Raw genomic sequence first — 14,057 nt, forward strand, 5'->3', positions numbered from 1 at the left:
TGAAATAATAGGTATTGGTGTATATCCATGTTGCAGCTTTAAGTGAGGGGTGTGAGTGCTGCTCGGTGTGCTTCATTCATACCTGCACACAGCAGCAGCAGCAGTGGCGGCGGCTTTAAGACAATCCGGGCATCTCCTCGAGTCTGTGGATGACATCATTGATATTGTCAATGGTGTAAACTGAGAGAGGGCTGGGTGGGGGGGTGTGGGGGGGGGGGGGGGGGGGGGGGGGAGAGAAGCGCAGCCACACAAGAGAGAGAGAGACAGAGAGAGAGAGAGAGAAGGACCTCAGTGTCTGGTTTCGGCGTTTATCCACCTATAAGGAAAAATCGTGACAGTGAGAATCTTCCAGAGTAGCACGGCTCGGTTCGGATCGTCTCGGATCGGCTGTGATTTTTTGGGTTGGGTCTTCTTGATTTTTGGGGTTTTTTTTTTTTTCGGGAGCGGAAGGGAGTTCGGGTCACAGATCTCCGAGGTTATGAGCCGTCCGAAGCCGCGTCGGTGCGTCGCTGTCCAGGGTCCTGAGTGAGACGGAGCCAGCGGGCGACCACGGAGCCTGACATAACCCGGTGAGGAGGAGGAGGAGGTGGTGGAGGTGGAGGTGGGGGGGTGTATGTATGTTGGCTAGTCAAGGTGTCTGGAGGCTTGTATGTGTGTGTGATGGTGTGTGTGAGGTGGTTTTGGGTTAGATAAATCGAGCCCAAATACAGTCGTGCTGGGGCGGGTGTGTGTGTGTGTGTGTGTGTGTGTGTTTGTAGGTGGGGGGGTGCGCTCGTTCAGAGGTCCTACCTGTACACGGAGGGTGCGGTTATGGGGATCATCAGCACATTTGATGGCCAGTGAGGGACGAACGGTGTGTTTTTTCTGCATTCAGCACCTTCCCCCCCCCCTCCTTTTTTTTTTTTTTTTTTAACCCTTGCTGCTGGTATCTGGGGCAACTGCATGAAGTAATCTCTCTGAAAATGTAACGTCTTGCCTGTTTTTTTTTTTTTTTTTTTTTTTTTTCGGTCCTTTGCAGCACTACTGGCTCTCAGTTTTGTAACACAGCGGCTCCTGGGGAGGCTGTGAGAGGAGAGCAGCTGGAGAGACCTAAGGTGGAGGCTTTGGGAATGTGCAGCAGTGCCTTGTTTTCCCCCCACACAGCATATGTGGATGTAGGTCCACAACGCAGCCAAGACCAGAAAAATGAACTTAGTCAGCGTTTAGTGCAATGTCAAACCTAACCTCTGTCGGTAAGAGCCCTCGGTCGTTTCCCTCTGTATACCATGGCTATGCAGACAGATATAGGGGCTTGGGTGAGGAAAACATGACTCATTCAGATTTCGTCAGGGGACTCTGGTCCAGAAATTGGGTGTTTATGCAAATCTCTCATACACAGGACCAGACTTGGGAAGAGTGTGAGATGCTGATCCGGCCCCCACCTCCTTGCAGCCCTGAATAAATCATGTTATACAACTCCACGCTCCGCTCCTCTTCGCTCTCACCTTTTTTCCCCAGTGCGCTTTATAAACACTGTAATTGTTGTCCTCGGAGATGCCGGAATTTATTAACACGTCCTCCGGAGGTGTCAGAGCTCTAACTCAACCAAACACTGGCCCGTTACGAGCCGGGTGGGTTACACTGAAAAAAAATGTTTGGCTTCCACAGTGGGGTTTAGTCACATGAAGTGGCTCTGGAAGTGGAAGTGAGCAACATTTTCCTTCCTAGTTTCAGTGGGTTCAACTCAGGCTGGACCACATCACTGCTGCGGCTCACTTATTTGCACTTTTCATTCTTTCACATCCCTCCCGTCGTTTTTTTCCCCGAGGCCTCCACTTTAATTTTCTTTCATGATACAACCGCCCCGGGGCTCATAAGCTTTAAGTTCAAAGTCTGCAGCTTTGCACCACTGTCCTTTAACCCTATTGATCACCGGTGACTGATGACTGAAGCTCTGTGTGTGTTTGTATCTGCATGTGTATTACCCCCTCAGTGAGTTGAAAAGCTCAGGAGCCATGGAGTTGAGGGTGGGGAACAAGTACCGCCTTGGGAGGAAGATAGGGAGCGGATCCTTTGGAGATATTTACCTCGGTGAGAATTTGAAGTGTGCTCAGCTGACAGGCTTATCTTTATACTTAAATAGCAAGAAGCATTTAATACACATATTTCCATTTTTTTTCACTGTTAAATTTCTCAGGTCCCTTTGTGTGTTGGAAATGACTAATGCTTTGTAGCTGCATCCCTGGTATTTCAGGTTCTAACATCGCTACAGGAGAGGAAGTAGCCATCAAACTGGAATGTGTGAAGACCAAACACCCACAGCTCCACATTGAGAGCAAATTTTACAAGATGATGCAGGGGGGAGGTAAGACACACGGAGAAAGGTTTCCGGGGTTTTTTGAAAGCTTTACTAGGGGGCACTGAGAGGCAGTGAAGAGTTTAAGGGGCACTGAGGGGCATTAAAGGCTGCTGAGGGGTTTTAACAATGATTACTGTTGTCGAGGAGGCATTTAGAGACATTTCAGGACATTTAAGGGCATTTGCGGTGCATTCAGGGTCATTCGGGGGCACTTGAGAGGTATCTTTGACTGGAGCGAAGGAGCATTTGGGTCATTTCAGGGTTGTTGAAAGATATTAAAGGTCATTCAGTCTGACTGAGGTGAAGTCATGGCTGCTGAGTACTGTTGATCTCTGTCGAAGCCTTGCATGTTAATGCATAATTTAAGATACTCTTAATTGATCCCTCCAAAGCTTTCACATTCCATTGCAGGCTAAGGTTAGAAAGACTGTCACCTCTTTGGGTATAAAATGGCTAGGGGCTAGCTGGTTAGCATGCCACTTCTTTGCAACATAATACGTAGACATCTTTGACATAATGTTAGTATGTCAGTAATTGTTATTTTGTTGTATTCTGTTGATGATTTACTTTTTTGGGTTTGTTTTGGACTAAAATTCTTACTTATTGCACCTTGAAGTAAAAGTGTTATGGCGGTGTTTTTCAGTCCTGTTCCCGGGGGGACCCTGTCCTTCATGGCTTTAGATGTTTCCCCTGCCAGGACACACCTGATTTAAAGGAATAAGTCATGAACAGGCTTCAACAGAGCTTGAAGAATCAGGTGTGTCGGGGGAACATCTGAAAAAACATCTAATACATGCAGGATAAGGGTCACCGAGGACCAGGATTCAAGAACACTGTACTATGGTCTAAAATCACTCTGTTACAAGTTAAAGCCCAGAAATTTGAAATATTGAGTAAAAGTACAGTATTATCAACAAAATGGTCTTACATCTATAAAAATAAAGTACTCATTGTTCTTTCACAGTGTTATATTATTATACAATAATGTATCACTCTGTTGTTATCACTCACATGCAGAACTTGCATACATGCAGATATGCCACTGTTTAGATTATTAGTATAGTTCTGCATCATACCATATTGAAGCATATCGTGTTGCGTAGTGGAGCAAAAAATACCATATTCATTTTCAAACGCAGAGCAGTAGAAGTATAAAGTGATCAAAATTGTAATCAAGTACAGAACTTGAAAAAAAGTACAAAATGACTTTCCCCCAACATGTTTACTGTATAGTAATCAAACACAAGTATTCAAATTCAAATACAATATACATAACTACATATTTAAGTATATATTATTATATGTAATATAATGTATGTGCAGTCTGTAACATACAGCCAGACAGTAATAATTCTCCACCATGAAATATAAGTACTAATATTGTATTATTATATATTAATATAGGTCATATAAAGCAACGTTAGCTATGGTGTTAGCTACATAGAGCATAATATCAATAATAATAAAAGTAGTGATATATAACTGAGGACAAGGTGCAGATGAACAGTTATTATGTGCAACATGAAAGTCAAATACTTGGGGCAAGAGCGATGTTTCCCACTAGGGGTATTTGTACCCCTGGGGGAACTTCTGCAGTTGGATAAAGTTAGAAAAAGCCAGAAAGATTGATTTGTGAATACCTAAAACTATTGTTCACCCTCATCTTCTGCTATATCAGTGGTAGTAGTATAAATGCAAACTGTATATGAAACCAAATGTGAAAATTGCTGGTTTCCTAACCTTCTGATTGCCCCTCCTCCCTTCCCAACAGTGGGAATCCCCTCTATTAAGTGGTGTGGAGCAGAAGGTGACTACAACGTTATGGTGATGGAGCTACTGGGACCCAGTCTGGAGGACCTGTTTAACTTCTGCTCCCGCAAGTTCAGTCTGAAAACAGTCCTGCTGCTGGCCGACCAGATGGTGAGACAGACTGACTGATTGTAGTCAACATGGTAAAACATAACAGTTGACATGGGATGATATCAAAATTGCATGTCATGATTATCCTCGCCAAACATTCTCAATAATCATCCAAAAATGCCTAAAACTCTTAAAATGACAGTAAGCTTGCTGGAATCACATTACCTTACATTTTCTTGAGAGACACACATTCTTCTGTAAGATGTTGATGAAGGTTCTCAGTCGTCCAGGTCATTCTAATTCTAAGTGCTGTATCGTAGGCAGCTGGATTCATTTCCATTTTTTGAAGACGTTTCACCTCTCATCCAAGAAGCTTCTTCAGTTCTAACTAACTAGAGGGGAGTTGCAGGCTTTTAAACCCTGCGTGGGAGTGTCCTTACAGAGTCGTTCAGGACACGTGTGAGCTCTGAGTTTCAGAGTCGTTATGGCCACTTGTGGGTCATTGACACAACCGGCCCTCATGTTGGTTGTTAGGGCTAGGTGACCCCAGGTGTGAACAACCATTCACAGCTGGGCTCACCTAGCCCTACGACTCTGAAACTCAGAGTTCACAAGTGAACATGTCCTTAGTGACTCTGTAAGGATGCTCCCACACAGGGTTTAAAGCCTGCAAACTGCAACCCCCCTCCAGTTAGTTAGAACTGAAGAAGCCTCTTGGATGAAAGCTGAAATGTCTTCAAGAAACTGAATCATCCAGTTTCCTTCGATATAGCACTTGGAATTCTTCTGCAACTTAAATCCTCGCATCCCTACATATAGATCATCTGGGTTTTATCCGGGATCCAGAGCCAATAATTGTCAGACAGTCCGTTAGTAGTAATTCATTTTCTTCCAAGCTTGCTGCAGAACAGTGTTATGTTTCCTGATAACGTCAGTGGGTTTTTAAAGCCACCCAAGGATGAGAAACAAAGGATACACAATGACAATGACAATGGAAAGGTGCACTTGAAATTATGCAATTAGAAAACTAATTTAAAAAGATAACAGTAGTCTGAAGTTACACCTTTGGTCACGTATGATGCACTGAAGTCAACCCCTGGGCTGGGGAATTACACAGATTTCAATAAATGGATGTGACTATTTTTGGACTGGAACTAAGTGGATCATTTGAAATCGGAGAATAATTCTCATCTAAACCTCTGAAGCTTGTTTCCTGGCTGGAGACAAAGCTTATCCCCTCACTATCTTCCAACATTCAGCTCCTCCATAAAAGTCATTTCAAATCTAGGACGTGGAAGCTCCGCAAGTCGGCCTAATCCTTGTCGCAGGGGTCAGCCTGCGGTGTCTTTTATGAGCCTCCTTAATCCCTCATATGTCATTCTTTAGTCTACAACCAGCACATTTGTTCTTTTCGTCCTATTTTCTCTTGGCAACTTTGACCTCTTTTCCTGATCGCTCTGTCATTGTAACATCTCTCCTCTCCTCTCGTCTCCTCTCCTCTCCTCTAAAGGGGCAATAGCGAAGAGTTTAACTGTCCCATAACATGAAATGACCTCAATATATCTGCAGAGAAGCGAGCAGAATTATTGATCAATACCAATGACTCAACTATTATTTTACCAGGCAATGAGACTTGCAGCCTTTAAAATTCACCCGCAGTTTTAGACCAAACACTCACTAATTAACTGTTAGACTATAAAGACGCCAAGTATCACAACTCGACCAATCAAAACCAGTTTAGGTTATTCATAATGTGAAAAGGGAACAACTCTCGGCTAGATGCTCAGACTTAAGTGCTCACTATTCTGGAAACCTGAGGAAAAATCAGGCCGGTTTGGCCAGTACTTGTATGTTTTGGAGCAATGCAGAAATGATCAGTTTCTACTTTGTATGGTGCAATTCTTTTTAAAATGCTGGGAAAATCAGCTTGCAGAGATGTGCGAGAAATTACCAAAGATTTTTATTGATTTCCTTTTTTTTTCTCATAAATTGTAATAATTTCTTTGGCTAAGCAGTTTTAAGCATGGCCTGTTTCAAAACCCTTCCTCGTTGGTGCATTCAAGGACAGTATGGCATTGACATATTATAGTTGCATGCTTAAAGGAGACCTGTCATGCTTTTATTTGTATATAAAAATATGAAAAATATAAAAGAGCTTGAAAGGAAAACACTGCTCTGGAAATGCTTCGCCGGTAGTTGCGCATTTGATTCTGTGACTTGCTGAAACTACCCTATGTTGACATGTCCCACATTTGCATACTTTTTGCATAGTTGCTAGTTTGGTACGTAAGAATTAATTTAGCACAAATGCTCTGTTGTTGTTGCAATCCTGGCTCAAGTGTGTGTAAGCTGACCAATCAGAACAGACACGTGTTTGGGAGGGGGGACCTTTGAGAGGCAGGAGCTAAAACAGAGCATTTTATACAGAGGGGGAATACAGTGCTGCTGCACTTAACAGAATGAGAAAATGTAATATTTTTTTTTATATCATTCAAGTAAACCTATTGTAGTAGTAACCTAAAAGAAAAAACGATGAACTTGAAAAAGAAAAGATTATGTCTCCTTGAAGGAAAATCCTTTAAATGCAAGAAACACCAAAATACACATAGAAAAAAACCTGTGGCACTTCTACTAAATAGTGTTTTTGTGATACTGGAATTTATAACTTTGGTACAATATCTAGAAAAATATCAGTATTCTATAACATAGTGAAACATTGACCTTACATTGGAGGCATAAAATTTCAGATATTTATGAAGAGATAAATATACTGACTATGTGGGCACCGCAGCGGTACATGTGTGAACTTGCTGTGGTAGAGGAGAGCAAAAAGATGCAGCTTGTACTGGAGTATCGATACTGTGAAAAATGAGTATTGAAACCATTCCAAATATTCAGTAGCAGTGTGTTTTGATATTTAGATATACTTTTCACAACACTAGTACTTAATCTGGCAGTGGAGCCGTGGTATTAAGTTTCCGCTTATACACATGCCTGAGTCAATCTTGCGCCGGGCTCATTGTAAAATAAGACATCACCCCCCTTTTTATAACATCAAATAACTGAATGAGTGATAACTGAACACAAAAACACTAAGAACGACATCAAAGGACAGAAACATCTTTTTGGAACACTTTATTTGCGTATACCTTGTCTTTTTTTTAGTTTTGACCCCTTTCTGTGCAGTCAGTCCTGTTGATGTCATCCGATTTAAAGTGGGCTTGAGGCTCATATAGCTCAAAGCCTGTGTTATGGACTTTGGGGTTAAGACGACCGTATTTACTTTACAGGGTCTAACAAAAGACCCTACTGAGTTGCATTGTTGGAATTGTTTGATCCAGTTTCCGCCAATACTCAGGACTGAAAGTCAGTACATTTTGTCCGCTGCTGCTTTGTTTCTGAAAGTTTTTTTTTAAAGTCTGTCTTTTGTGATTCCTCTATCTTAAGAGGGTTCCGTTCCGTTTTCTTTCTTTTCCGCTTTTTCCGTGAGGGTCGTGGAGATGTTTTATCTCCCCTTTTTTCAGGGGAGGTTACTGGGGCCAAATCCAGTGGCTGTGGGCGAAGGCCAGGGCACACCCTGAACAAGTCACCAGCTCATTGCAGGACCCTTACTGATGGCAGTGGCTGCCACACAGGTGCCAACTGCGCATCAGGAGGTTCAGTATCTTGCTCAAGGATACTTTGGCATGTAGCTCAGTTCCACCCCAGGGGAGCCGGGATTCGAACCAGTGACCTTCCGATCACTAGTTCAGCAGCTCTACCCACTGAGCTACAGCCGCCTCCATCTTTAAGAGGGTGCAGTTCTAAATTGCAGTAGAATGCCTTTGAGCCAAAATGTTCATCTAAATTAATGTCACGTCTCTGTTAGTTGACTGTCATTGCATGCTGACATGAGACAACCCGGGGGACTCCTTGAAAGTCAAAACCTAAAAAACTGAAAGCATCTTCTTATAAATTGCATTTTTTTTGGTAATGGGATGGTGTTAATCTCTGTTAAACCCTGCTGTCATCCCTGTACTTCAGATCAGCAGGATTGAATACATCCACTCTAAGAACTTCATCCACAGAGACGTGAAGCCCGACAACTTCCTCATGGGGCTCGGCAAGAAAGGCAACTTGGTCTACATCATCGACTTTGGCCTGGCTAAGAAATACCGTGACGCCCGGACGCACCAGCACATCCCCTACCGCGAGAATAAGAACCTCACCGGCACTGCCCGCTATGCCTCCATCAACACCCATCTGGGCATCGGTAAGAAGGCATACACAATGAGGCTGGCCTAGATATCTGTGTGAATGTGTGTGTTCCGCTAGCCCAGCTGGGGGTTTATGTGTGTGTTCACAGCAAAATGTCAGCAGAGATGTTGCAATATGCATGTTTATTGATCAGGACCAGATTCTCAGTTCTCAGAGCTGCAGCCTCCCTCCATTTCCTTTCCTTCACCTTTCTTTGTTTCCTCCTCTCCCTTTTTTTCGTCCCTTCTCTCAAACCTTCACACTGTTTCACACTCATCTCCCTTGACTCTATCTGTTCCATGTTTGCCTCCACAGAGCAGTCGAGGCGAGATGACTTGGAGTCTCTGGGCTACGTCCTCATGTACTTCAACCTGGGCTCTCTGCCCTGGCAGGGGCTCAAGGCTGCCACCAAGAGGCAGAAGTACGAACGCATCAGTGAGAAGAAAATGTCCACCCCCATCGAGGTGCTCTGCAAGGGGTACCCCTGTGAGTATAGAGAAGCACAGTTATAAGAGCAGAAAGGTCAATTCAAAGACGGCTTTTGCAAAATTTCAGCCACATTTCTTACAAGAAACCTCTACAGTTGACCTGTCGTGTGTTTAAAATCCACCCTTTCTCTTGTGTTTTCCAGCTGAGTTCTCCACTTACCTGAATCTGTGCCGCTCGCTGCGGTTCGATGATAAACCAGACTACTCATATCTGAGGCAGCTTTTTAGGAACCTTTTCCACAGACAGGGCTTCTCCTACGACTATGTTTTTGACTGGAACATGCTGAAGTTTGTGAGTAGCTTGTCGAGACTTTACACCTGTCGCCGTGACAGCTGCGAACAGCCCCCTTCGCTTCCATTACGTTTCTGTCCGCTCTCTACTCCACAGTTCAGGTTCACGTCTGTGCTGTTCCTCTGTTTTGCAGGGGGCGAGCAGGACCGCAGAGGATGGGGACAGGGAGAGAAGGGAGGGGAAAGAAGGGGAGGAGCGGGCAGGAGGGGGCCAAAGAGGAGCCGGAGGCCGAGCTTTGCCGCCTGGTCCGAACCCATCAGCAGCCAACAGAGTGAGGAACGAGGCAGATGCTGCGCCGTCCAACCCGGCAACACGTGGGGTCCAGCAGTCAGGTGAGGAGGCTGTATGTGGTTCTGGATGTTTGGAATGAACTCTGGCACACAGCTGTAACAGAACGCGTCTTTGTCTGTGCGCAGGTAACCGCTCACCTCAGGCCGGGAGAGCAGAGCGAGCCGAGCGAGAGAGGAAGGTGGCCATGAGGCTTCACCGCGGGGCCCCCGCCAACGTCTCCTCCTCTGACCTCACTGCACGGCTCGACCAATCACGCATCACTGCATCACAGGTAGGGAGACAGTGGACTTACATTTCAGTGAGGTTTTGTTGTGAGTGGAGCAGCTGCATGTTTTATGCGCATCCATTGCTTTAGCGGAGTGTTCTTGTCTTATTCATAAGAAAATGGATCATCAAACACAGTGCTAAGATTGCATGCTTAGAATTAATGCTGCGTGCACCAAATATTTATAGAGGCTGCGAGTTTTTGTTATTTTTGTTTTTTTATTTTTGTTTCCATGCTATTACCCATACTTATTGGTCAGTTGGCACACCGCTTTAGTTAAAACATCTCATCAGCTGTTTCTTGGACTGCCTTTACATTCAGCAGGGCCATTCACGGTGTCTAGAGGATAAATCCTACATAATTTGGCAATACTTCTGACATTTCTCACATTTATCTTTTCAAAATGTGTTCCTTAGAACACATTGCGGTGTCACTAGAATATCTCCTAAGTCTTATTTTAGATCCTAATTACATATCAACCATAAATTAGCTGCCGCTGATATTACTCTCATTTTCCACGTAGCATGCTTTTTTGTGCATCAGAAGGATTCTCATTACCTTGACCTGCTGACATTGTGATATTTTCTGTTGTGTTGACTCAGATTCATAATTTATCGTTCCAACTTGGCAATATTGCTAGAGCAGGGAAAATATTCAAACATAATCTACTCATAATTACCACCACCAGCATATTGATGCCCGGAGTTTTTGTTTAAGTCTTACATGATATAGACACAGAATAGACTAATCCGCTGAGGCCTGCTCCTTGCGTCCCATTGCCTCTTTATGACTTATAATTGGACTCCCTCTAGTGCTTCTTCATTTATTAGGGATCATGTCTGCATCCTGCAGTAACGGCAGCAGCCATCCTAAATATCCAGACTGATTGCGCCTGTCTATTTACATCACTATTCAAATGGCTACTATTCAGTAGCCACTGATTGAGGAAAACCTGTTTCAAACTGCCATCAGATCACAAATACGCATTTTCTCACCAAATTTAGCCCAAAGAACCAAACACCAAACTTGTCGTTGGAAGGTTTCAGGTTTCTGTCTGCTACCTTTGATCGGCTTCAAGCTTCTCATCTTTCCCTCCACTCTCAGGTCAGTGTGCCGTTCGAACATCTGGCAAAGTGAGCTCCTCCTGGCTGGCCTGCAGGTCAGTGGCAGGTATGGACACGTCACACACAAACACACACACAGCATGCTTGAACAGCTATCTGCATCTTTTGTCCTCTGCCACCTCCCACCTTACATTGCCAAGTAGGTAAATGGATTGCTGATACTCCATTAGAAGCAGTGATATGCTCAGAATGAAGTAACACTAAACAAGCATCATCCAGGTCACCTGAACTTCAGCGTCACAGTTACAGTGCAGACGTATTTTGGAGTGGATGCAACAACATGGCAGTACAAACAAAACTTTTCATCACAGCTCGTATTTAATGGATAGGTCTGGTGATATTCTTTATTTTCCTTATTGTTTTACTACCAGCTGTTTTAGCCTTTTGTAAAGATGAAAGTGCATATTTGTGAATGTTTTCAGATTAATGTCTTCAGTAGGCACCGATGGGCTTGAGCCAAAGACAGGAAAAAGTTAGTGTGTATAGGTGGGTTTATCAAACGTGGGTAAAGATACTAAAAATAGGCGTTCGGTCCCCTCGCCCCGCTATCAAGTTAATCATCACGAATGCGCCAGAAAACGAAGCATTAAATCAATAAAACAGCAATACAATTTGGAAGTAGACACATTCTCTGTTCAGAGCTGCACATGCACAAGATAAGCCATTAACACTTTTGACATTACTTGATAAATATATTAATCCCTAAAGTGACATTTCTCTTTGTTTCGTGTTTCCTGTGGTTCAGCAGCTGCAGGGTATCAAATACCCCTTTCTTTTCAAATGGATGAATGAAAACATGAGTGAGTGGGGGAAGACAAGAGGAGGCGGATGAGGCGTTGCAGGCCCTGCGAAGGGGGATCGAGGCCATCCATGTGTCTGTCAGTATGCTGTGTGAACACTGGTGACCAGGAAGAGCCCATGGAAAAAAAAACCCAGCGGGACAAACTGACTCTTAGTAGGAACTTGTTGGTACTGCTTTTCGGGGAGCGGCCGGACTGGGGGAAGGGGGTGAAACAACACACAGGTCCCAACCCTTCTTACTCATATTCACCTGTCCATCGACTTGGAGGCTCAACTTGCAAAATGAAAAACAAAAAAAAAAACATCAAAGTGCACAAAAATGGACTGAAATTCAATTATTGTGTGGTTTACACATGTGGTTAAATAAATTTAAAGAAAAAAAAACTATCAACCTGCTAACGTTTGAGAGCTACATCCGCTGCTTATGGTGTTCTTGATGATAAGTAAATATGTAAACAACAACGGAGATGAACACAAATGAAGTGTATTCAGGCCTATAGCATATATAAGCCTGACTATACAACGAGACAGGAGAATGCTTGAAAATGGACCAAGGAGGGTATCAGAGGTGGGAATGGATGTGAGAGAGCGTGCAGTGAGTTTGTGAATGGAAGCGAGGCTGCTTTCTGTCAATAAACGTCAGTGTCCGTCTGTGTGTTATTGTCTTCAGTGTTTGCTTTGCCTTTAGCTTTGCTTCAGAGAGTCTGACGAAGGAGGTACAAAGGAGGAAGACGTGATGGATTACCCATGAATTCTAACAGAAAACTGGTCCCCACCTAAAACGTCATTGAACGTGGGAGGACGACTACTTTTAGCCGAGGGCAGAACGACAAGGAGAGCCACGAGGATTGTATGATATGAAAAAGCCTTAGTCCAGCTTGTAACTCCAGGTATGAAAAAGACTTGAGAAAGTTGTAAGATCTTGGTGGTGAACAAGTCTGGTGTTTGTATTTTTTGTTCTTTTTGTTTTATGATACATGTAAAAATGTGTAGATAGGTTTTGCCAGAAAGTCACAGATTGTTTAAAGATGGAGCTTGGAGAGAAGAGTGCTGTTTACTTCCTGACAGCTCTGAGGGGGAAAGTGAAGCAGAGATTTTTACCTTTAGAGTCCGCCTGAAGTGAGTGTTTTGGTCTCCACTGTGGTGGGCAATGACAAAAAGGTTGTTGTTAATATTTCCAAGAGGGTTTTGACCCGGGCCTGTCAGGATGGACTGGTGTCACTGAGGGGAGTGAGCTGTCTGATGTCCTGTACATTTCTTTACCATGCTTCAACTTTATTACTATGATATTTGTGTATATTTTCTGAATCAATAAAAATATACACAGCTTACACAGACTACTGATAGTATGTTTTATCTGATTGCAAAATATGGACTACTCGTATATATTATTTTATGCTTGATACATATTTCCTCCACTTGTTAAAATGGCACGAGCCCTTAAATATATGTAATCCTATGATATTGATTTTCTCCTTCTTTCTCTTTTTTTAAAGAATATTTTTTTGCATTTTAAGATACGATTACATGGATGCCTGATTTGATTTTTTTTGGGTGGTTATTTATCTGTTTATCGTCACCACAACTCACCTAATGTTACTTTAAGCTCTCACGCTGTTGTTTACTGTTCTTTCTAAAGGAGATATTGCAACTGCATTGTCAATTGACACATCGATTAAATGCTGTATTCATAACAGATAAAATCATCTAATGCATAAATTAATAGATCACACTCACACACATTTTTTTTTTAGGCCCACCACTTCACATACATTTTGACATTTGGTAAACAAACAAGATGACTGCAAGATGAGTATTGTTATTATCTTCATTAATATAGCTGGGTTTATATTTAAGCTAATCAATTTATGTTTTGGTATTCATATGCCATTGGTTAGTGAAAGTATAGCCTTTCATTATACATATAATTTATATGAATTTAACATCTCATTTTGATATGTGTCTTATCCAGGTTTAGATATTCAAATTGAAAACTTTTTTCCCACACATTGAAGCTAATGTTTATTTTTAAAAGAAAAAATAAATTAATGATGATAAAATTAATCCATAAGCATTGAAATGAAGGTTTAGTTCAGAGTTGTTGTTTTTTATTTTCATTTATTTTTTTTACTTAATGTTAAACATTATTTAATGTAGGCAGTTGACTGGCATAACTCACTGTGGCACTTTAATTACATCAAGCTGTCATTATTTAATCACATAAGCTAAAAATGTGCTTTTGCTGCGATGACAAGTCACAATGTCTCCAATTATAAAAGGGCCACAGGCAATGCAAGTGTATTTTTATAGCACCTTTCAATGACAAGACTATTCAAAAGGCTTCACATAAGAGAAAGGCACT

General features: G+C 42.6%; 1 protein-coding gene across 4 annotated transcripts; it reads left to right on the plus strand.

The window, feature by feature from the left end:
• Positions 1 to 231: 231 nt before the first annotated feature.
• csnk1e (casein kinase 1, epsilon) lies at positions 232 to 13,026 on the plus strand. Of its 4 annotated transcripts, none has more exons than XM_030401156.1 (11): positions 232 to 569; positions 1,973 to 2,070; positions 2,234 to 2,344; positions 4,110 to 4,258; positions 8,222 to 8,450; positions 8,750 to 8,920; positions 9,066 to 9,214; positions 9,348 to 9,546; positions 9,631 to 9,776; positions 10,875 to 10,940; positions 11,640 to 13,026. In XM_030401156.1, the coding sequence occupies exons 2-10, from the start codon at positions 1,995 to 1,997 to the stop codon at positions 10,905 to 10,907; spliced, it is 1,263 nt and encodes a 420-aa protein (XP_030257016.1). In that variant the 5' UTR covers positions 232 to 569; positions 1,973 to 1,994; the 3' UTR covers positions 10,908 to 10,940; positions 11,640 to 13,026. The 4 variants fall into 4 exon arrangements, with proteins under 4 accessions (XP_030257016.1, XP_030257017.1, XP_030257018.1 ...); XM_030401157.1 differs by having other exon boundaries at positions 11,643 to 13,026; XM_030401158.1 differs by having other exon boundaries at positions 10,875 to 10,929.
• The last annotated feature ends 1,031 nt before the right edge of the window (positions 13,027 to 14,057 follow it).

Source organism: Sparus aurata, chromosome 20 (assembly GCF_900880675.1).
Source record: "Sparus aurata chromosome 20, fSpaAur1.1, whole genome shotgun sequence".
Classification (NCBI taxonomy): Eukaryota; Metazoa; Chordata; class Actinopteri; order Spariformes; family Sparidae; genus Sparus; species Sparus aurata.